The sequence below is a fragment of the Pleurodeles waltl genome, chromosome 2_1 (assembly GCF_031143425.1).
Source record: "Pleurodeles waltl isolate 20211129_DDA chromosome 2_1, aPleWal1.hap1.20221129, whole genome shotgun sequence".
In the NCBI taxonomy this organism is placed as follows: Eukaryota; Metazoa; Chordata; class Amphibia; order Caudata; family Salamandridae; genus Pleurodeles; species Pleurodeles waltl.
The window spans coordinates 130,093,568-130,117,892 of NC_090438.1; the positions used below are offsets into that span (position 1 = coordinate 130,093,568).

General features: G+C 44.0%; 1 protein-coding gene across 2 annotated transcripts in view; it reads left to right on the forward strand.

Annotated features, from left to right (window-relative positions):
- COL4A6 (collagen type IV alpha 6 chain) overlaps positions 1–24,325 on the forward strand; it is an 823,409-nt gene that overhangs the window by 466,426 nt on the left and 332,658 nt on the right. The window contains exons 25-27 of one of the 2 annotated variants that reach the window (XM_069211616.1): positions 1,838–1,891; positions 9,989–10,060; positions 12,520–12,627. In XM_069211616.1, coding sequence (XP_069067717.1) covers positions 1,838–1,891; positions 9,989–10,060; positions 12,520–12,627 — 234 coding nt within the window. The remainder of the gene's footprint in view (positions 1–1,837; positions 1,892–9,988; positions 10,061–12,519; positions 12,628–24,325) is intronic. The other variant, XM_069211626.1, reaches the window with a different exon arrangement.

Genomic DNA, 24,325 nt, shown 5'->3' on the forward strand with positions numbered 1-24,325 from the left:
ATTGGGTTCAGGCCAAGATTAAAAGCAAAAAATATTAGAGTGTTACTGGAAATACTGTACCATTACACTCTATAATCTAGGAAGGTAGTTCGCCTAATCCTACATGGTCAACATGTTTCGCGTCTGTGTTTGGTCACAAAGTGATCCAGTGACGCTTCTTCAGGACCCACGAAAAAAGCCTTTGATTATTAAACTACTTCTCCTATGTGTCAGTAATTTATCAAGTGCACACCAAGTCACTTACAGTGTAGAAGACAGAGTATGTCTAAGTCAGTCGGTCAGTATAGTCGCCCATCCCATATTAGAGATTGGGCTCCCTAGGTCTGCGCTAGCATCAACCAAGGAAAACAAATTTTTCGATCCTCAGTCACGTCCGGGAACCTGCCCCCTGCCGCGCGCCTGAAAAATGGTGAAAATGAACAAATGTTGGGATTTAAAAATCATTTTAATTCAGTCTTTCCATTACGCTTAGACATAGCTGTTTGTATAGTATGATGCAGGTGGTCCAACTTTGTAAGGAACTAAACTTAAAATTTAAATAAGCATGATTACTGCAGTTATTGATACAAAGGTATCTCGTTTGTGGGATGGCCAGCGCCGCTGCTTCGGATATTTCTCTGCTTCTTGCAATGGTTTTCTTGTTTAACATTTTCTTTCTAAAGCTAAGCTAAAATGTAAATCACGTCAGAGCCAAGATGTGAGTGTTTGTCCCATTTGCATAGTTTTGTCCCTCATTAATTGGTGCACTTGGTGTCCTTTGTCTTAGAGTTAAAGATTAATTTTGTCGAGCTTGACCTCTATAGTGTACAGAGTCCCAATATGTTTTATCTTTACTATTATTAGACTTATTTTCTGCTTACGTTGTAACCACCGTGAAGCAAGTTAACTTGAAGACTTCACAATAGTTGAACTTTCCAAAGGCCTCTCTGCTTGCAGTGTTGCCTCAAAACAAGGCACACTGCCAAATATGGTTAAAAAAAGCAAACAGGAATTAAAGGCACAGGGATAGATAGCAGTGGTCTCTCAGAGGGATGCTGTCTACCTTTGAGTAGCTCTGCTTGAAACTCTCTGGTGCTAGAAAGATTGGAGAGCAACCGTTTTAAGAGCAAACATTGGCACAGAATCATACTATATGCTGCTGCCACTACCTTTGTAGATCCTTTGTGCTGAACTCAGTCACTTATAAATACAATATATTTACTCATTAGTTTGGCCCGAAAAGCTCATTTTGTCCCGACGTTTCCATTCTGAGCCCCCTTATCCAAGTTCACACCTGCCGAGTTCGGTGGCCCATTACTTCCCCTAGATTCTACAGTTTTTTTTATCCAGTGTATAGGCTTAAATAATATATCCTTGGGGCTTCATGTTCTACTGTTAAGCAAAGCAATGTATATGTTACCTTTTTCTTTCTGCTTGTGCTTTTAACATATTGTAATGTTTCATACCTGGCATAGTTATAATTATGCAACCAAATATATTCACAATGCTTCGGATCCATTCTGAGAGGAATACCACCCTTTCTTTTTCCTACACAACACAATGTTTTCTGTGTTCAAGAATTTGATCTCTTTGTCAATGCTGATCCAGTCGTGGTGATTTTGCATAATCTGGTACCTCATTGGCTGGGTTTCAGCAATTGGTTTCTCTGTTCGTTAATCCTCTTTATTCGCTTATTATTCCAGTATGCATAAAGAGGTCCACAAATCCAGTGAGCCCCTTGGTAACAATTTAGAAAGAAGATTGTGAATATGTTTGGCCTGTAGATAAAAGCTCTGCCAATCTTGTAATCTTTCGACTTTTTTTTTTAACCCTGTGCTCCTTTGCTTGCCTGGTATAGGTGCCTGTTGCTGCGGGGACACTCTTGGTAATGGAGACTTAGACACAGAGGGAGGTGAGAGGCTAGGCTTTAGTTGGTACCACTGCATGGTGAGATGCACTTGTGCTAGCCAAGGTTCGGGAACACAGACTTGCAAGAACCTTTGTGATTTTCCATTCTCAGTGTGGATTCCTTGATAAATATGATTATTGCACTGCTTTCACAATGCTCGCTGTTAGTATCTTATAGACGCCTAACAACACTTACCAGAAATGCTTTCATTATTACCATGTGATGCCAAAATGTACACTCATGTCTTGCTTACAAAGCTTTGTTCTTTGCAACTGGCTTAAAGTTCAATTGATCTTGTGAAGCCTGCTTAAACCCATGTCACATCATACGAAAGTTGCAGACAGGAAGTGCTCACTGGGTTTTCTACCACAATATTTAGGACCTAAGTATTATGCTGCAAACATGTTGATTTAAGACTAACGGCTAGCACTATATCATCAAGGTAAAGATATATAGCTTAGTATAGATTGATTATTTGTAAATGTATACTTAAACATTTTGAATACATATATAAATATGTCATTGTTGTATGGAAGTGGAATCAAGATTAGTAAATCTATGCACACTATATAAACCTACCTATAGTGATAGTCGATATTCTGTAGTCAATATTGGTGTAGGATGATATTAAAAACGTGACTGTGGGAGAACACAAATGATGATGGAATGTGCTGTTAGCTTTGCGTTCACGGTACACACATAAACCTATACTGTGCACTGCTGGACGGCGTGTTGTAAGCTGCTCCATGTATTACAAACGCACCACACTATGGGGGTCATTCCGACCCCGGCGGTCAAATACCGCCGGGGCCGGCGGGAGCACCGCCAACAGGCTGGCGGTGCCCCGCAGGGCATTCTGACCGCGGCGGTTTGGCCGCGGTCAGAAGAGGAAAACCGGCGGTCTCCCGCCGGTTTTCCGCTGCCCTACGGAATCCTCCATGGCGGCGCAGCTTGCTGCGCCGCCATGGGGATTCCGACACCCCATACCGCCATCCTGTTCCTGGCGGTTCGCCCTCCAGGAACAGGATGGCGGTATGGGGTGTCGTGGGGCCCCTGGGGGCCCCTGCAGTGCCCATGCCAATGGCATGGGCACTGCAGGGGCCCCGTAAGAGTGCCCCACAAAGAATTTCAGTGTCTGCTGTGCAGACACTGAAATTCGTGACGGGTGCAACTGCACCCGTCGCACCTTCCCACTCCGCCGGCTCCATTCGGAGCCGGCTTCCTCGTGGGAAGGGGTTTCCCGCTGGGCTGGCGGGCGGCCTTCTGGCGGTCGCCCGCCAGCCCAGCGGGAAAACCAGAATGGCCTCCGCGGTGAGCGGCCATTTGGCGGTTCCCGCCAGGCGGGCGGCTACTGCCGCCCGCCAGCCTCAGAATGAGGCCCTATATGTTGTAATTGTTGATGACTGGCAGTGTAAATTTTATGATTTGAAACAAAATTAGAAATGTTATATTAAAGTACCTTTTCTGAAGTTAACTAAATGAAATAATATTTGAAATGCTAGTAAGTGTTTCTTTAGAACATCATATTCTTCTCACCCTGAGACTGCATTGTATGGATTCTTTCATTGGGACTTTAAAAACGGCATCGCCTTTATATGGAACACTCTACAACACCACCACCACTCTAAAACTGCTCCCTTCAAATGTCTGTTTTTTCGGCTGAGTTTTTAAGCATAACATTAGCATAATGCCTTCCACAATAAGCTAGAAAAGTGGCCCTTTCACTGCTGGGCCTTTTTCTCCTCAGTGCTGAGCCTTTTTTTTGCCAATTTGAGGTAGTTTGCACTTAGACCTACATACATAAGGTATAGATATGCATGACAAATTTGTATCCTTTTCTTCCAACATCCTAGGGATTTGAAAGGTACCCAGAGTTTCTGGATTCCACAGGAGGGGACTTTGAAAGTACCCAAAATATAACAAACTTTTGTGTTTTTTTGGGAAAAAAATCGGAAAAAAGTACTTTACAAAAAGCTTCTAGTTTTATTTCCTAAAATCACATCAACAAAAGGTTTACTGTGCTAAAATCACCATTTTCCCAGCTATCAGAAACACGGAGAACTGAATTAAAAAAAAAAGTTTTTACCACTGTTTTGGCATTTTTCAAGAGATAGCCCATTGTTCCTAATTTTTGTCTATTCAACCTTGTTTCAGTTTGTGATGTAAACTAGGGTGAAACCCATGGTGATTCGGAAAAGCTATACATTTCTGAAAAGTAGACACAATTTTAAATTCAGTAACTTGTGTAGATCCCTCAAGGTTTTCCCAAACAAGCTAACTGTTGAAATAATAAAATATTGAAAATGAGCACGATAAAACAGCCATTAGTGACAACATTTTCATTCGTAACTTCTTGTCATGGTGGGCGATCTCCAAAATCAATATACCATTACATCTGCTAGACCCTTCTAGTTGTGGGAATATATAATGTTTGTAGGTTCTCCAAGAACCCCAGATGCCCAGAGCCAACAACTGAACTGCACCTTCCAAAGGTTTTTCATTGTGTACCAGATATAGAGCAATTTATATGGTAGAATATAAAGAGTGAAAAATATCTATCAAGAAAACCCTGTGTATTTCTGAAATAGTCACCACATACAGAGTTTATGAGCAGTGGTTATTTGTACATCTCTGAATTTGTGGACACTCATACTACCATGTGATTCAAAGAGCATTTATCAAAGTGTCTTCTTTCTTACACACTGCCTTACATTTAGAAGGCACAAATGCAGAAAAATACAATTGGTAATGACAAATGTTCTACTATTCTGTATTCCCACATTTCTCCCGATAATAATGGTGTGTTGCTTGTGTAGGTAAGCCTAATGCCTGCGACAGGAAAGGGCCCTAAGCACAACATGGACACTTGACATTTTTTTCCACTGAAAACTGCCCCTTTTTGTCAGTTTGGATAGCTGTGAGATTTGGGCCCTAACTCAGCAGGCGTCTAGCGAAACCTAGTAAACCTGTACATTTCTGGAAAATATACACATAGGAGAATCGAGGGCGGGACGACTTGTGTGGCTCACACCAAGTTTTCCTACCCAGAAGCCTTTGCAAACCTCACACTTTGATGATCAAACACATGTCTCATAATTCTGTGAGAAAAACTTATAACATCTGTGGAGAGCTACGTATTTCCTGCCACCCAGCATTACCCTAATTCTCCTGATAAGAATGGTACCACACTTACATTGGTAGGGCTAGTGCATGTGATAGGAAAGGCCTCAGAACACAGCATGGGCACATCACTTTTCTCAACTGAAAAAAGACCCTTGTTTTGTAATGCGACTCGCTTTGGGTTTTGGGGCATAGCTCAGTTGGCACCTCTGGAAACTTAGCATACCTGTACATTTGTGAAATCTAGACACAAGGAGGAAATTCAGGGTGGAGTGACGTGTGTGGCTCCCACTGGGTTTTCTCATCCAGAAACACTTGCAGACTTCGAACTTTAACTAAAATACACACAATTTCCTCAGATTTTGTGAGGAAAATTTCTGTGATCTGCAGGAGCCACAAATTCCCAACCACACAGTATTCACCCAAGTGCCCTGATAAATATGGTGCCTTTTGTGTGGGTAGGGTCTAGTGTCTGCAACAGGAAAGGCCACAAAACACAACATGGACACATCACATTTTTCAACTGCAACTGACCCTTTTTTTGTAATGCGGCTAATTGTGGATTTTGGGCCCTAGCTCACCAAAGGACACCTAGCAAACCTGTACATTATTTTAAACTGGTGACTTGCGTAGCTCTCAAAATAATTTTTTCACACAGAAGCTCTTGCAAACCTCAAACTTTGACTAAAAAGCATTTTCCTCACATTTCTGTTATGGAACATTCTGGAGTCTGCGTGGAGCCACAAATTTTCTATCACCTACAATTCCTCTAAGGCTCCAGATAAAATTGCTACCTCACTTGTGTGGCTGGGCCTAGTTGACATGACAGGCAGGCATCAAACCAAGGTCAATGGGAGTCTTGCAGAGCGACTCTCATTGACCCTGGTTTGGTTTGTGTCTATTGGGAGCACTAGGACAAGTCACACAAACAGGTTAGCATTTTTATTGGGACAAGTGGGGGAAACACATGGTAGTAGGAATTTTGTGGATTCCTGCAGATTCAAGATGTTTATGTTACAGAAATTCAATACAGATGGGCAATTTTAGGCAAAGTTTGAGGTTTGCAGGGCATTGTAGCTAAGAAAACTTTATAGGATCCACACAGGACAACCAGCCTCGTCTCCCCCAGATGTCTAGTTTTCAGACGTCTGGGTTTGGTAGGTTTTCCCAAGTGGCAGCTGATCTGAATAATGCAGTCATTCAGCATAGAAATAGGACAATATTGGGAATAGACCAAACTCTGCTACCCAAAAAGGCATCTAAAATCAAAATTTCCCTTCTTGCCAAAAAGATGGGGATGCTTTAGTCGGCAGGGGGCAGAAGGTCTGTTATGGTCATATCGGAGGTGGGCGGGTGAATGGGCCACTCCTCACACCTTGTACTTTCTGCCCTTCCCACTAGAACAGATTGGAGTTAAAGACCTCTTATCTGCCACATGGGGGGTGAGGGACAGATAGACTGTTGCGGGCAATTTCAGGAGTGGGTTAAGCCCAATGCCTAGGTGGGCCACTCATTTCTCCACAAAAGAAAATCAGCCCGGGTGTCAAGTGGGCTTTCTGCCCCCGCAAGGGGCAGATTGGAGGGAACAAACTCCAATATACCATCAGGGGGACAGAAAGACAATTGGGCCTAGGGGTAGGGGGAAGCGTTAGCCCATTTCCAGGGGGATGTCCCCCCTCCAAATATAATCCTGGTGATCTAGTGGACTTTCTGCCCCCACCAAGCACAGATTGGAGGGAAACAAATTATCTGCTTCGGACGGTGGGCACACAGATTTCTGAGGGTTATAAGGTTGGGAAGGGGCTAGGAGCAATGCCTAAGAGTGCCGCTTCACCTTCTTTGCTTTTAAAAATGAATTCCTGGTGTCTAGTCGGCTTTCTGCCCCCAGAGGGGTGTAGCAAGACTTTTGGGGCCAGGGGAGAGGGAGCACTAGCCCATTGTTAGGGGGAAGCTCTCCCCTCAAAAAAAGTGTTCCTGGTGTCTAATGGAGTGGATCCTTGCTTGGGGATCGCCCTCGTGTGTCCCTCCCCAAGCATAGCCCCACTAGAGAAAGGTACCATTGGAAAGGGTAGATTCTTCCCTTTCCAACAATGCCTCTCCCATCTGCTTCGGTGCTCGGGGCCGAGAAATGCTAGTGAGTACTGAAGAAGTGAAAGTGAAATGTGCAAATCGGCTCAATACACTTTCACTTTTTCTGAACTTGTTAGCTCGCCACTCACACTGATTGTCCTTTCAAATAAAAAAAACTAGCCTAGGGAGCTGGGGAAGCTGTGCCCTGCTCCCAGAGCTAAAACACATTTGAAGGAAATCCCTCTGGTGCAAGCGTCCGGTGCGAGGACAGCCTAGAGTCGTCCTCAGCACACCAGCACTGATGCTGAGGACGGCCTGAAAATGACAAAAGCCTATTACCACTCCCGGCACAGACATTTGAGGTGCACAGTTTTAGGTGTTGCAGGTGTTGAATAGTGTTACATATAAAGGAAGTGCTCTCTATTTAAAACTACAGTAGCCATGTAATATGGTGCAATTTTCAATTGAAGGGTTCTAGTTACATCATAAACCATGGGTGGTAGGCATTTGTAAATGTCACCAGAATCCTGAGATGTCATTATAGGACCTGATTAGACATCTTACCTGTTACATATTCTTTATATGTTTATTTTTGGAGAAGCTAACTCTAAAAAGTTGTTTTCTTCAAAGTATATTTCACTGATTTAGAATGTTTTGGTTTTCCTTTGATGACTAAATTGTTGATAAAACAATGGACTGTGGTGGGGCCAAATAATTTATGTGATTCTGTATCTGCAGAGTTTACAACATAATTATGGATTTATTGCTTTTGCAACATAATTTGAGACTTTCACAAAAAACATTTCTTGTTAAAATATTGAAAATAATACTACCATACAATGTACCACTGAATTAGCATTTTTACCACACACTTTAGGAAAAAGCATTCCATTTAATATGGCTCTCCATGCCACATAATCATAGTAGCCCATACAGTGGTAGCACTCTACAGAGTGGGTTTGGGCTGTCATTATGTTGAAATCGTTATTTCACTGGCAACTGTGAAACACTTACCATATTTCATGGTTAACTGTTTATACCACTGTATAAGGGTAGCCAAGCAAAATATAGAAACAAACATATCTTTACTTTTATGATACCTTAACTCTTAGCAGTACTTGGTATCAGTTACTAAGATTTAGCAAGAGTTAAACTATGATCAGATACTGCAGTACATACACCATATTGCCTGTGGTTTTTCCAGTCAAAGCAGGTTCCCTATTACATTTGAAAAACGTTTCTCAATCCTTGTCTCATCTAGAAAGACAACTTTTATTGCCTTGTGATTGCTACAAACAGGATGCTTGATCGAAATATCTGTCTGATGTTATACTGGTTGAGCTACTTATGTGTAAACTGTACTTCTTATGTACATTACATCTGTTGCTTTCTGGCTGGAACTATATGACAACCTAGTACATGTCTTGTTTATGTTCCGGTGATAACCCAATGAAATATGTTTAAAAAAAACAGGATGCTTGACTTCTTCTCAGGTTACTGACTTTACATATAGGCCCACTATGATATTTAAAGAGTGCTGTGCTCTGCCAGGTTTGAGCAGCTGACTAGGACTTGGAGAGCCGCCCTTGCTTATTTGAACTAGTAAATTGCTGGAATGTGGATTTTTAGGCCTTAGTGCCTCCTTCTGCCCAGTTCATGACCCCCAACTACCTCTATATTAGGCTATCAATCATTTAATATGTGTATACTTTAAGTCTCAGCACATGGGTGGGAACAAAAAGCATAATTTTAAAGGAGTCCAGAAAACAACACAGTTTCTTCTTTTAGATGTCTGTTGTAAGACCGTAGAGTGAACTTCTTCCCATTTGTTTCATTAGTTATAAAACAATTATTTTTATAATACGTTCAGGATTGAAAGTTAATGGGACTTGCAGTGTTTGATAAGATGACAAGGAGACTCCATATTTAATCCTTGTTATTTTGCTTTACAAGTTGATAGACCTTTGGGAGTTGCAGTCTTGGTTAACTTTAAAACTGTTGAAATATATTTCCTCTAATATTTCCAGGGGTTATAACAACATGACAAGAATTGCAAGCATGGTGTCCGATGACATGGAGCCTTATAGTCATCATCGCTGAGCACCTTTTAGTCCAGTAGCTCTGCGTGAACACACCATTTTTCAATTAATCATCCTGCTTGGGACCTGTAAGGACAGTGAAGTGAAATTGATAAAGGATTGTGAGAAAGGAGTTCATTGCGTGGTAAAGGTAGTTCTGTCCGTTGGTTCCCCTGTCCTTGGATGTATTGTCTCACCACCGCTATCCTCACCTCTTATACCCAATCCAGACATTGAAGTGGGTAGCCCTTAAAGTAAACCAGCGGTTGTTATCTAACAGTTGTTATAATATGAGAGGCGGGTTCTTCAGAGCACCACATCATCACTTGCAGTTTGTCTCATAGAGAATAAAGCACAAGAGACTTGATGGACCCCAATTTGTCTGCTAAGGAATGCAAGGGAAGATAAGTAAGGGAAGAGTTCATGACTTCCCTAAAAAAGTTAAAACTTTGCAAATCCCTACATATAGTTTGCTTTCAAATTTAATATTAAAATGTAACCTCACAATAGAGTTGAAACAACAGAAACTACATGGAAGTATTAAAGCTACCTAAGGTCACTTAGTTCCATAAGCAGTAAACAGGTCTTCAGATGCACAGTAGCGTTTTTTTTCCTGCCACTGAGCCGTAGTCAATGCTTTGACTGGATATACCAGTTTTGGGCTTGACAGTCTTGTTAAAATCACGTTTGGAATTAATTTTGATAACATAGCTTAAAATCTTTTTTTAAGTGGGTGTGTTCCAATACCTACAATTGTTGGATTTACTATTCATGGATACCGGAGTAAAAGGATGAATTACAAGCATGTGCTAACTTATTGCTTTCTATGTAGGGTTCACTTTGCCATGCGTTATTGCTGGAGAACCCGGCTTGCCCGGATCCCCAGGTGTCCCAGGATCACCAGGTATGCGAATTTGTCAATAGCATGTCATGTCTTCTCATTTACAGTTTGTTGCATGCATGGGCATCATATTGTTAATCTTGTTTATTTATTGTTTTGCCAGTACTTTCTGTTTTACTGCATACCACTCTTTCAGTGAGAGATTTTAAAACTTTAACATTTAAGATTTTAGTATTTATTGTGTGTTATAATCAGTATGGTAAAAATAGTAAAACTTTCACAGTGCGCCAGAAAATACCAGATATTTAAACAGCAAACTGTGTATTTAAAAACTCATTTTGCACCATATAGCATATAAAAACAAAAATCAGTAAACGAATACAGAAATCTTGAAATGTCATGCAGCCCAGACAACCAAAAACTCTGCATTTCTACACTAATGAGTGACACAGTGGTATTCAGTTAGTTGGCAGCTATGTGGCATAAGGTAATAGATAAAACCTTTTATGTCCAAACAATAAACTTAGAAAGTTTTACATTTTAATAAAAAAGAGGCAAGGTTTTTCATCTGTTTAACTTTATCAGGGGGATTGTTCCACAGGGACACTCTGTATGTTTCAAAGCTTTTAAACTGAATCTTAGCAGTCAATGTTTTGCAGGTAACACTTATTAAGTCAATTATCTTTTATGATGTGTGTGAAAGTAAGAAAGGAGGCTGATGTAAAATAAATCAATTTCTTTGTTGGTAAGAAAGAGAAACTCCAGCCAGAGTAATCAAGCTCTCAAAGTTACAAACAGCCACCACCTTCCAGCTCACCAATCAAACATATTTTATTCCACATTCTAATAATACCGCATACCACCCCAGTAGCATGGTGAGAATCATGGAAGGAGCCATACAAGAGTTAAGAGACATTCTAACAACCACAATATGGTTCTCCTACTTGAATGCTTGTCTCATGCTTTAAAGTATGCTCTCCTTACTTCTTAGGAAGGTTTTTTGAGTAAATCTTTATCTTTGAGAACATTGTTTCACTGATGTAGTATCATAGTGATAGGCACAAGGTGACCTTCATGTTTGGTAAAAATTTCCCTTGAATGGCTGTCCAAAACAATAATGGTGGCTTGTTGCAGGGGAGTAATTACAACCACAGTTCGAACTGTAATTCTTATGCAATTATTTGTTATGGAAGTTTGTGAGCCAAAGGTGTCCTGCAGATATTCGTCTCTGTGTTCATGGCTTGATCATCTTTGACTGGTGATGAATAGGGAGCACTGAATTGCAGGAGTCCTTCAGCGTCTCTTCGGAGACTTTGAGACTATAAGATAGACATTTGTAGCCCAAGTTCAAATCTTTATAAGTGCACTTCCCCATATTGTCTCTTTCTCATGAATATAAAAGGCCATTGTGATCCTGATGGGAAATCAGGACTGTAATAATTTGATAAAAGATTCTTGGACATTTATGGATTTATTTGTTTTTAGGGGTGTGGAATAATCAGTGTCCAAAGAAATTGCTTGAGAAAATGTTTATTTACTATAAACACTAGTGCACTATGACATCACGCAATGTAATTTGTTTCGATGTTCTTTTAGTACATATAATTTCATTTAAATACATTCTCTTTTTCTGTTTTGTAACAAAAATCAAACCATTTTGGCGGCATTGTGCAGCCCAGTGACTAAAAGTGGATTCAAAGTCTACCTTGCATACAGTTTACATCAACATGTAAAAATGTAATTTTGATGCTTTATATATTACAGACATCTCCATGACGCTTTGCTTCAATCAATAGATCATTTGGCTGGTCCCATCTATATGATATTGGAGGCCCTACATAATGAGTGAAGCGTTAAAACTTTTTCCAAATTTGTATAGATATAAATTTATTCGAGAAGTACAGCTACCTTAAATAACCAGCACATATAGGTATTTGCTAACCACTAGAAGAGTATTTATTGTTAAGCCTTACTAAATTTGTTGGACCAGAAATTTTAGGCAGTTTCATATGGAGCTATGTATTCTTAATGTTTCTCACAAGGGATCATCACATATTCATCAGAATAATAAAAATAATTATAACAATGTTGATAATTAATAGTATTTGATATGATTATAAATTTACCTGTGTGCATGTCTGTCTTGTCACGAGACACCCTATTAAAATTGTGAAAGTCACATAAGAATACAGACACATTTCCAGAGGAATTTAGAGGGAAAGTCTACATAATATCCATAGCATTGACAGGGTGGTTCCCGAAAGCATTGCCACTGGCCAAAGAGTCTATTCAAATCCATTGTACAGCAGAAATGTCCACTGAGGTGTTGGTAATGAGCTGTGCAGCTTCTGTGGAGGCTGGAGACAGGAATGCAGTTTGGCATATAGGCATATGTCGCAGACCAGGAGAATAACATGAAAGCAGACAGTTCCACTGCATAAAATATCATCTTGGAGTCCATGTGAATGACTGAAAAGACACCTTAATTTATGCCCTGAAATTGTGTTTCTACTTTCCTTCAGGCCTGAAGGGTAGCAAAGGTTTTCCAGGCATTCCAGGCCAACCAGGATTTGGCGGACCCAAAGGACAGCCAGGAGAACCAGGTCTACTTGGAATATCAGGGCCTCCAGGTTAGTATGAAGATCACTACCAATGTATACGTTGCTGTAGATATTGATACAAATCCTCCCCTACTTTTCAGAACGAAAGTAAACAGTTCCCGGTCTAAATGCACAAAATCAGTTCCACCTTTGATTCTTGGTTTTCCAACTCTGCAAACCTGTCTGCACTGATATTTGAAATATGGTATTAAGAAATTATCTTCTAATTATCTCCCTGTATTCCTATGTTATTGTTCGTTTTATGTTATAGTTTAACAAAAATGTATTGTTGAAGTAATTACCTAGTTAAAACAATATTAAGATTGAAAATGCCTAGCAGCAAATACAATGGCCACTATTACTTAGACACCCAATATCATTCTAGCCTCTTTGTGACAGGAAGTTGGCTTCAGGAAGCCATCGACAGATAGAATTGAGGAAGCACTGAGGGGACAGGTGCAACTGGTTAGAGTGGTTGGACTAGGACCAACAAGACTACTGTGTCCCCCTGTTGACGGAAGGTTGGGCTCTAATGGTGGAATGATGTTGGTACTGGAGCACAAAGTGATGGACTTCACCTGAACTGTGAAGACGAGGAGTTGATATCTAAGGAATATAGATATGTACACAGCAATAGAAAAAGGAGACTCACAGTGTCCTTGAGTGCCACAAGAGTTATGAGAGAAGCTCTGGTCATGCTTGATTGCAGGATGTTAAAGTTTTCTTCCAAGCTGTAGAGAAGCCATTCACAGGAGTGATTTCTTTTTTTGAGGGACTTCTTTGATCCCTCAGCTTCTCTAGAGAAGATGACAAGATGTGTCTGCTAAAAACTAGCGTAGTAGTGCTTAAAGACCTCGATTACAAAGTCCCTATAGCTGTGAAACTGGCAGGACTGAAAACACACTCTGCTTATACTAATATTTCCAGACGTTGGTGCTGAAACACAGTACAGGTAGATGCAACTATACATCTACCACAAAGAGTTCATAGCCTTGGCAACAGTGCCTACTCTCTGGGACTCTGCTAAATGGAAGATGATATGTGGGACAGAATCCGATTTCAGATGGATAGGTCTAACTGCAGATTCCGTACATTGTGAATATCCAGGCATCAGACTGGATTCTGAAACTTTCAGAGTGGTTCTCCTACATACTGCTAGTGTGTGTTGTGCAAATCTGCATTAATGTTGTTTTGCTCCAGCAGTGGTGAGTGGAGCCATATCTAAGCGCCACTTCTGCACGTTGACGTTAGTTAATTTCTTTCCACCCCTTCAGTCACACATCTGGAGCCTCTAAATGATCTTTAACCAGACATTTTCAAACAAAATTTCTCCAGTATGCAAGGGAAATGTCATCCCTTAATATCACTCTGTGATATTACCTTATCATCGAGTGCTTTAAAGAGAGCATAACCATGGCGTATTCCTTGGGCCTTTCTGCTCCAACAAGGCAATTCCACCAGCTATGCTACATTAGAGAGATCCCAGTCCATCAATGCCAAACCCCTCCTCCAGCGCACCAGTCTTTTCAGCCTGATGCCAGTGTGGGATTTATTGAAAAATGCACACAGAGGGTATCTTAGAGATGCCCCCTGTATACCAGTCCAAATGCTAGTGTTAGGCTGACCAGTTCCTGCCAGCCTGCCACATCCAGATGGGTTTCTGGCCACATGGGGTGAGTGCCTTTGTCACTCTGTGGCCAAGAACAAAGCCTGCACTGGATGGAGGTGCTTCTCACTCCCATCTGCAGGAACTGTAACACCTGGCGGTGAGCCTCATAGGCTCAAGCCTGGTGTTACAGCGCCCCAGGGCACTCCAGCTAGTAGAGATGCCCGCCCCTCCAGACACAGCCCCCACTTTTGGCGGCAAGTCCGGAGGAGATAATCAGAAAAGAAGGGAGGAGTCACCCACAGTAAGGAAATGGCTCCCTGTTGCAATTACCCCCCACTTTTTGCCTGATACTGATGCTGACTTGACTGAGAAGTGTGCTGGGACCCTGCTAATCAGACCCCAGCACCAGTGTTCTTTCACCTAAAATGTACCATTGTCTCCACAATTGGCACAACCCTGGCACCCAGGTAAGTCCCTTGTGACTGGTACCCATGGTACCAAGGGCCCTGATGCCAGGGAAGGTCTCTAAGGGCTGCAGCATGTCTTATGCCACCCTAGGGACCCCTCACTCAGCACAGACACACTGCTTGCCAGCTTGTGTGTGCTGGTGGGGAGAAAATGACTAAGTCGACATGGCACTCCCCTCATGGTGCCATACCAACCTCACACTGCCTATGGCATAGGTAAGTCACCCCTCTAACAGGCCTTACAGCCCTAAGGCAGGGTAAACTATACCACAGGTGAGGGCATAGGTGCATGAGCACTATGCCCCTACAGTGTCTAAGCAAAACCTTAGACATTGTAAGTGCAGGGTAGCCATAAGAGTATATGGTCTGGGAGTCTGTCAAAAACGAACTCCACAGCTCCATAATGGCTACACTGAATACTGGGAAGTTTGGTATCAAACTTCTCAGAATAATAAACCCACACTGATGCCAGTGTTGGATTTATTAAAAAATGCACACAGAGGGCGTCTTAGAGATGCCCCCTGTATTTTACCCAATTGTTCAGTGCAGGACTGACTGGTCTGTGCCAGCCTGCTGCAGAGAGATGAGTTTCTGACCCCATGTGGTGAGGGCCTTTGTGCTGTCTGAGGACAGAAACAAAAGCCTGCTCTGGGTGGAGGTGCTTCACACCTCCCCCCTGCAGGAACTGTAACACCTAGCAGTGAGCTTCAAAGGCTCGGGCTTTGTGTTACAATGCCCCAGGGCACTCCAGCTAGTGGAGATGCCTGCCCCCTGGACACGGCCCCTACTTTTGGTGGCAAGTCCAGAGGAGATAATGAGAAAAACAAGAAGGAGTCACTGGCCAGTCAGGACAGCCCCTAAGGTGTCCTGAGCTGAGGTGACTCTGACTTTTAGAAATCCTCCATCTTGCAGATGGAGTACTCCCCCAATAGGAATAGGGATGTGCCCCCCTCCCCTCAGGGAGGAGGCACAAAGAGGGTGTAGCCATCCTCAAGGACAGTAGCCATTGGCTACTGCCCTCCCTGACCTAAACACACCCCTAAATTGAGTATTTATGGGCTCCCAGAACCCAGCAAGATAGATTCCTACAACCTAAGAAGAAGAGGACTGCTCAGCTGAAAAACCCTGCAGAGAAGACGGAGACACCAACTGCTTTGGCCCCAGCTCTACCGGCCTGTCTCCCCACTTCTAAAGACACTGCTCCAGCGACGCTTTCCACAGGGACCAGCGACCTCTGAATCCTCAGAGGACTGCCCTGCATCTAGAAGGACCAAGACCTCCAAAGGACAGCGGCTCTGTTCACCAAAGACTGCAACTTTGAAACAAAGAAGCAACTTTGCAACAAACTTGTGTTTCCCGCCGGAAGCGTGAGACTTGACACTCTGCACCCGACGCCCCCGGCTCGACTTGTGGAGAACAATCACTTCAGGGAGGACTCCCCGGCGACTGCGAGACCGTGAGTAGCCAGAGTTGCCCCCCTAAGCCCCCACAGCGATGCCTGCAGAGGGAATCCCGAGGCTCCCCCTGACCGCAACTGCCTGCTTCTAAGATCTGACGCCTGGTAAAGACTCTGTGTAAGGAAATGCCTCCTTGGCATGGTTACCCCCTGACTTTTTGCCTTTGCTGATGCTATGTTTTGATTTGAAAGTGTGCTGAGGCCTGCTAACCAGGCCCCAGCACCAGTGTTCTTTCCCTAACCTGTACTTTTGTTTACACAATTGGCACACCCTGGCACCCAGGTAAGTCCCTTGTAACTGGTACCCCTGGTACCAAGGGCCCTGATGCCAGGGAAGGTCTCTAAGGGCTGCAGCATATCTTATGCCACCCTGGGGACCCCTCACTCAGCACAGACACACTGCTTGCCAGCTTGTGTGTGCTGGTGAGGACAAAACGAGTAAGTCGACATGGCACTCCCCTCAGGGTGCCATGCCAACCTCACACTGCCTATGCAGTATAGATAAGTCACCCCTCTAGCAGGCCTTACAGCCCTAAGGCAGGGTACACTATACCATAGGTGAGGGCACCAGTGCATGAGTACTGTGCCCCTACAGTGTCTAAGCAAAACCTTAGACATTGTAAGTACAGGGTAGCCATAAGAGTATATGATCTGTGAGTCTGTCAAACACGAACTCCACAGCACCATAATAGCTACACTGAAAACTGGGAAGTTTGGTATCAAACTTCTCAGCACAATAAATGCACACTGATGCCAGTGTACATTTTATTGTAACATACACCCCAGAGGGCACCTTAGAGGTGCCCCCTGAAACCTTAACCAACTACCCGTGTAGGCTGGCTGGTTTTAGCAGCCTGCCACACTCGAGACATGTTGCTGGCCACATGGGGAGAGTGCCTTTGTCACTCTGTGGCTAGTAACAAAGACTGCACTGGGTGGAGATGCTTATCACCTCCCCCTTGCAGGAGCTGTAACACCTGGCGGTGAGCCTCAAAGGCTCACCCCCTTTGTTACAGCACCACAGGGCATTCCAGCTAGTGGAGTTGCCCGCCCCCTCCGGCCACGGCCCCACTTTTGGCGGCAAGGCCGGAGGAGATAATGAGAAAAACAAGGAGGAGTCACTGACCAGTCAGGACAGCCCCTAAGGCAACCTGAGCTGAAGTGACTCTGACTTTTAGGAATCCTCCATCTTGCAGATGGAGGATCCCCCCAATAGGTATAGGAATGTGACCCCCTCCCCTTGGGAGGAGGCACAAAGAGGGTGTAGCCACCCTCAGGGCTAGTAGCCATTGGCTACTGCTCTCCCTGACCTAAACACACCCCTAAATTCTGTATTTAGGGGCTCCCCTAAACCTAGGAACTCAGATCCCTGCAACCTAAGAAGAAGAGGACTGCTAAGCTGAAAAACCCTGCAGAGAAGACGGAGACACCAACTGCTTTGGCCCCAGCTCTACCGGCCTGTCTCCCCCCTTCTAAAGACACTGCTCCAGCCACGCTTTCCACAGGGACCAGCGACCTCTGAATCCTCAGAGGACTGCCCTGCTCTAGAAGGACCAAGAAACTCCAGAGGACAGCGGCCCTGTTCACCCAAGACTGCAACTTTGTTTCCAAAGAAGCAACTTCAAGACAACTGCGTTTACCGCCGGAAGCGTGAGACTTGCTACTCTGCACCCGACGCCCGGCCCGACTTGTGGAGAAACAACACTTCAGGGAGGACTCCCCGGCGACTACGAGACTGTGAGTAACCAGAGTTGCCCCCCCTGAACCCCTACAGCGACGCCTGCAGAGGGAATCCCGAGGCTCCCCCTGACCGCGACTGCCTGACTCCCAGATCCCGACGCCTGATAAAGACTCTGCACCCGCAGCCCCCAGGACCTGAAAGATCGGAACTCCAGTGCAGGAGTGACCCCCAAGAGGCCCTCTCCCTTGCCCAAGTGGTGGCTACCCGGAGGAGCCCCCCCTTGCCTGCCTGCATCGCTGAAGAGACCCCTTGGTCTCCCATTGATTTTCATTGGAAACCCGACGTGTGTTTGCACACTGCACCCGGCCGCCCCTGTGCTGCTGAGGGTGTACTTTCTGTGCTAACTTGTGTCCCCCCCGGTGCCCTACAAAACCCCCCTGGTCTGCCCTCCGAAGACGCAGGTACTTACCTGCTGGCAGACTGGAACCGGGGCACCCCCTTCTCCATTGAAGCCTATGCGTTTTGGGCACCACTTTGAACTCTGCACCTGACCGGCCCTGAGCTGCTGGTGTGGTAACTTTGGGGTTGCTCTGAACCCCCAACGGTGGGCTACCTTGGACCCAAACTTGAACCCCGAAGGAGGTTTACTTACCTGCAAAAACTAACAAACACTTACTCCCCCTAGGAACTGTGAAAATTGCACTGTCTATTTTTAAAATAGCTATATGTGATTTATTTGAAAAGTATATATGTTATTGTGATTATTCAAAGTTCCTAAAGTACTTACCTGCAATACCTTTCATTTGAAGTATTACATGTAAAATTTGAACCTGTGGTTCTTAAAATAAACTAAGAAAATATATTTTTCTATACAAAAACCTATTGGCCTGGAATTGTCTTTGAGTGTGTGTTCCTCATTTATTGCTTGTGTGTGTACAACAAGTGCTTAACACTACTCCTTTGATAAGCCTACTGCTCGACCACACTACCACAAAATAGAGCATTAGTATTATCTCTTTTTGCCACTATCTTACCTCTAAGGGGAACCCTTGGACTCTGTGCATACTATTCCTTACTTTGAAATAGTGCATACAGAGCCAACTTCCTACACCCACCAATCAGATTCCTGCAACCTGAAGAAAGAAGAAGGACCGCAGAGACGACGGAGACAACAACTGACTTGGCCCCAGCCCTACTGGCCTGTCTCCAGATTCAAAGAACCTGCACAGCGACGCATCCAGGGGGACCAGCGACCTCTGAGGACTCAGAGGACTGACCTGCACCTAAAGGACCAAGAACCTCCTGAGAACAGCTGCTCTGTCCAAATCTACAACCAAGAAACCATCTTTAAAGAAGACTAAGGCCTCACTCTGGAAGCTTGAGTCTTCACACTCTGCACCAGACGCCCCTGGCCTGTGTCCAGAGAAACCAACACCGCAGAGAGGACTCCCAGGTAACTCCAACGACTTGGACACCCTGAGTCGACCTCCCTGCACCCCCACAGCGATGCCTGCAGAGAGGATCCAGAGGCTGCCCCTGACCACGACTGCCCGATAACAAAGTAACCCGACGCCTGGAGAAAGCACTGCACCCACAGCCCTCTGGACCAAGAGGAACTAACCATTGGTGCAGGAGTGACCAGCAGGCGTCCCTCATCCTAGCCCAGTCGGTGTCTGGCCCGAGAAGCCCCCCTGTGACCTGCCTGCATCACCAGAATGACCCCCGGGTCCCTCCATTGCTTTCAACGCAAAACCCGACACCTACTTTGCACACTGCATCCGGCCGCCCCAGTGCCGCTGAGGGTGTATTTTGTGTGCCTGTGTGTGTCCCCCCCAGTGCTCTACAAAAGCTCCCTGGTTTGCTCCCCGAGGACGCAGGTACTTACCTGCTAGCAGACTGGAACCGGAACACCCCTGTTCTCTATAGGCGCCTATGCTATTTGGGCCCTACTTTGACCTCTGCACCTGAGCGGCCCTGTGTTGCTGGTGCTGGGTGTTTGGGGATGACTTGAACTCCCAACAGTGGGCTCCCTATGCCCAGGAGACTGAACTTGTAAGTGTTTACTCTGCACCTGACCCGCCCTGTGTTGCTGGTGCTGGGTGTTCGGGGTTGACTTGAACACCCAACGGTGGGCTGCCTATGCGCAGGAGGCTGAACTTGTAAGTGCTTTACTTACCTGAGAAACTAACTATTACTTACCTCCCCCAGGGACTGTTGATTTTTACAGTGTGTCCACTTTTAAAATCGCTTATTGCCATTTTTGCCAAAACTGTGTACATTACTGTTTTCATTCAAAGATCCATACCTACCTGTGTGAAGTACCTTACAATTTATGTACTTACCTAAAATTTTAACCTTGTGGTTCTAAAATAAATTAAGAAAATAATATTTTTCTATATAAAAACCTATTGGCCTGGAGTTAAGTCTTTGAGTGTGTGTTCTCATTTATTGACTGTGTGTGTACAACAAATGCTTAACACTACCCTCGATAAGCCTACTGCTCGACCACACTACCACAAAATAGAGCATTAGTATTATCAAATTTTGCCACTATCAACCTCTAAGGGGAAACCTTGAACTCTGTGCACACTGTCTCTCACTTTGAGATAGTATATACAGAGCCAACTTCTTACAGAGTCCAGCTGAGCTGAGGTGCCTAAGAGGTATGTTGCAGTGTATGCGGCTGTTGAGGTACACAGGGGTAGTGTTGTGTTGTTTTTTATGTATGTGTCAGTAGTTTTAACTGGTTGCGTATGTGTATAGGGAGCCAGGGAAGAGAGCTCTGAGATGAGATATGATATGGGTGCAGTGGGATAGGGTGAGGATGAGTCTTGCTGATCCTGTTCAGGAGCTTCTTAGAGATTCCTGCATAGAGTGCGTTGCTAGAGTCAAGTCTGCTGGTAATCAAGACCTGCGTAACTATTGCCCTGGTGTTCTCTGGTAGCCACTTGAAGATCTTTTGCAGCATCTTCAAGATGTGTAAACAGGTCACTGCATTTACTTGGGCTGTCATGTTGAGCTTGTCATCCAGGATGACTCCCACATTTCTTGTGTTGGTAATGGGAATTGGGGTGGATCTGAGGTCAGTTGGCTGCTAGGTGGAGCCCCTTCAGTTTTGTCTGTGTTGAGTTTGAGGCAGTTTGACTTCATCCAAGTGGCTACTGTGGTCATGAAGGTAGAGAAGTTAGTTTTGTAGTGGGGGTCTTGTCTGAGAGGGAATCAGTTGAGTGTCGAGTGCTTAGGAAAGTATGTTGATGTTGTATGGTCTGATGTGGTCCGCCATGTGGATGTTGAATAACTTTGGGGAACTCCACATTGGAGGTTGTTGGCCTCCGACGAGTAGGGTGACAGGTTGATTTTTTTGTGTTCTCTATGTAAGGAAGGAGCAGTTTCAGTTGAGGGCAGGACCTTGGATGGCAGTTTCATGTAGTTGTCTGATCATAGTGGAGAGGGAGACTGTGTCGAAGGCTGCAGAGAGTTTGAGTAGTATGGATGCTACTATATCTCCTGTTGAAGATTAGCCTAATGTTGTCTGTGACTGTGATGAAGGCAGTCTCGGTGCTGAGGTTGGGTCGAAAATCTGATTGCATGGTGTCTAGTAGCAGGGTGTGCATCGAGGTAATGAGCAAGTTGTTTGTTGATGGCTTTCTCCATGGCCTTGGCTAGGAATGGTCAAAGAGAGATAGAGCAGTAGTCTGCTAGTTGAGTGGGTCTTCCAAAGGTTTCTTTAGCAGATTGTTTATTCCCACTGCTAGCAACATGCACAAGTGCTGTTTTGTATTGTATTCTGTATGGTTATGTACTAAGCAAAAGAATAAGACCATTGAACTAAACACTTTAAAGTATGCAGTCATTCTTACTGCTATGCTTCAGTGTGCTATTTTAAGAACGAAATTGGGTTTGAATTACCACCCTTTCAGAGACGGTTAGTAACTTAGAAGACACAAACAGCACCCTCACAGAAATGCTCAGTGGGTTGTGTGGGCTGTAGTTAAACCGGACTTCCTCAGTGAAGGTTAACTGAACTAAGTCCTTGTACCCTTGTGTTAGGGATTCAACCCCTGAAGACCTGGGGGGCCTGGAACACAGGACTCATAACATTTCACTTCTTATTTATGTGCAGAAGGACGGTTTTGCAGTGTGAATCATTTCTGGATTCACATGCTGTGCATTAATCTGCCATCTAGTGGTTGGGTATGAATTTTCTACTATTCCTTTAAAACTTTTTAGTCTGTCTTCTCTCTTTACTTTTATTTGTTTGTGGGTGTCGACGGACCCACCATTTGGTGTCCTTTGTGACGTCGTCACACTTCCTCTTGATTTCTCTGCCCCAGTTTGCCATCTTCAGATTCTTTTTTTCCACAGTTGGGTCTGGATGTTTTTAAGGAGACGTCTTCAACGGGATAAGGAATTTCAAAGAATTGCACAAAAACATGGAGAAGAGTTGGACAGAATACAAGACTACTGAAGGAAAACAGTTCCGCAAAATGGATGAAGTGTAGCGTCAGTGAGTTTTTTATCTTTACACCAATGGATCGATGAGAATGCATGGATGGGGGGGCTCCCTGAGTGGTATAATGGAGAAGACACCATTTCAGTTTTGTAAAAATTGCCACCACAGTATTTGCACCGAAAACGTTAAGGGTGAGACAGACGATGGCACACCACACACTTCAGGGAGAAAAACCGGCACCATCTTTGAAAGATCTTGGACTATCCAGTGATGATGAGTACAATGTCACCGAGGACGCCGAAGGAGAGTGACTGAGACATTGTGGAGATCGGAGAGGAGATGCAGAAGAAGAGCCGTAAGGAGGTAACAGAGCCTCACACTACAGTTACTTCCATTGACTCAAACAAATCTGACCGTCCACACCCAATGGGGGCCTCGGCGCCGAAACTCACCGACTGCAGGCAGATCCCAAGACACAGAATCCAACAGATCCCACAAGGGGGTTTACATTGGAGATAAGAGCTTGAAAAAGCATATGTCGCCAAAAGAAGGGAATGCAAAAGACACCAAAACCCCACGAAAATCAGTAGACGCATACACGAGTTCTGAAAACTCACAGTTGTAACAGGCTGCAAAAGAAGCTTCGCCGACAACGTCGTAAAGAAAACAAAGCACTGCTAGCCCTGAAGACTGAGCTCTCGAAATAGAAAACAAGGCCGAGTAGGCTGCAATCATCCAAAAGAAAAGAGAATTCGACAAGTCTAAAGGCTTTCCAGATACCACGAAAGATTTTGATGTCAAAAGAAATTTCAGAACCTGAAGTGGATGAAATTCGACCCCCTCATACACCTGAGCCTTAGGAGGAAGAAGAGGAAGTTTATTATGAAGAAGAGGAAGACCAAAGTTATTATCATCCTTCGGAAAAAGGAGAATATGGGGAGAGTCAATGGGAGGATCTAGAGGGGGACTCCCCTGAAAAGCGGTTGAGTCCTATCCATCAACCATCCCCATCTGATGATTTGGTGATGTACAATTTGGCGATTAAAGATGAAGCAGACAGAGACAGTGTTTAATTAGAGGTGGTCAAACCACAAGCTTGTTTCCTCTTAGAAACACTGATGCCTACACAAACAAAAACAATATCTACCCATGCTACCAAGTGAACTCTCTGAAGATATGAGAAATATGGAACAATCATGTTGCAGTTCAACACATAAATTGGCTGGAGTTAAAGACTGCTTGGTTAGCTATGAAAGCATTCCAAAACACATTCAGTGCAAAACGGTCCTAAGCCAGACAGACAACACAATAACAATGTTTTACATCAACAAACAGGGAGTGACCCAACCACCCACTCTCTCAAGGTAAGTCCAACAAATCTAGAAGTGGGCAATTCAAAGATACATAGACATTCAAATGATTAATTTACCGGGGAATGAGAATTGCAAAGCACATTGGCATCCGGCACACATGAATGGGAACTAAATCAGATAGTGAGTAAACAAGATTTTCAAAGTATGGGGGACCCCAATAGGCTTGTTTGCCACCCCATGGAATGCAAAATGCAAAAACTTTGCGTCCAGACTACCACACCCTCAATCTCTAGGGAATGCCCTTTCGATAGACTGTCCAGGGACATTTGCTTATGCTTTTCCACCAGTTCCACTGCTAGAGTAATCAACAGATGCAAAAGGAGCCATACGACTAATTGTAATAGCACCACATTGGGTGAGACACAAATGGTACTCAGTTGATTCAATTAGCTCAGGGGAACTTATTATGCCTACCAAGAAGACAAGACTTGTTGTCTATAGAAAAAGGAAAAGTTCTGCACCCAGAGCCAGAATATTTCTAGTTAATGGTGTTGCTCCTGAAGACATAGAATTTGGTTATTTAAGGTTACCAAAGGACACATTACCTGTGTTAAAAGAAGCCAGGGAACCAGTAACTATAACGTGTTACATGGTAAAATGGAGGAGATTTACACTATGGTGTAGAAAGAAGCATATAGTTAAAAAGATTACAAAGGAAAAAAACAATTTTAAAAAACCTAACCCATTTA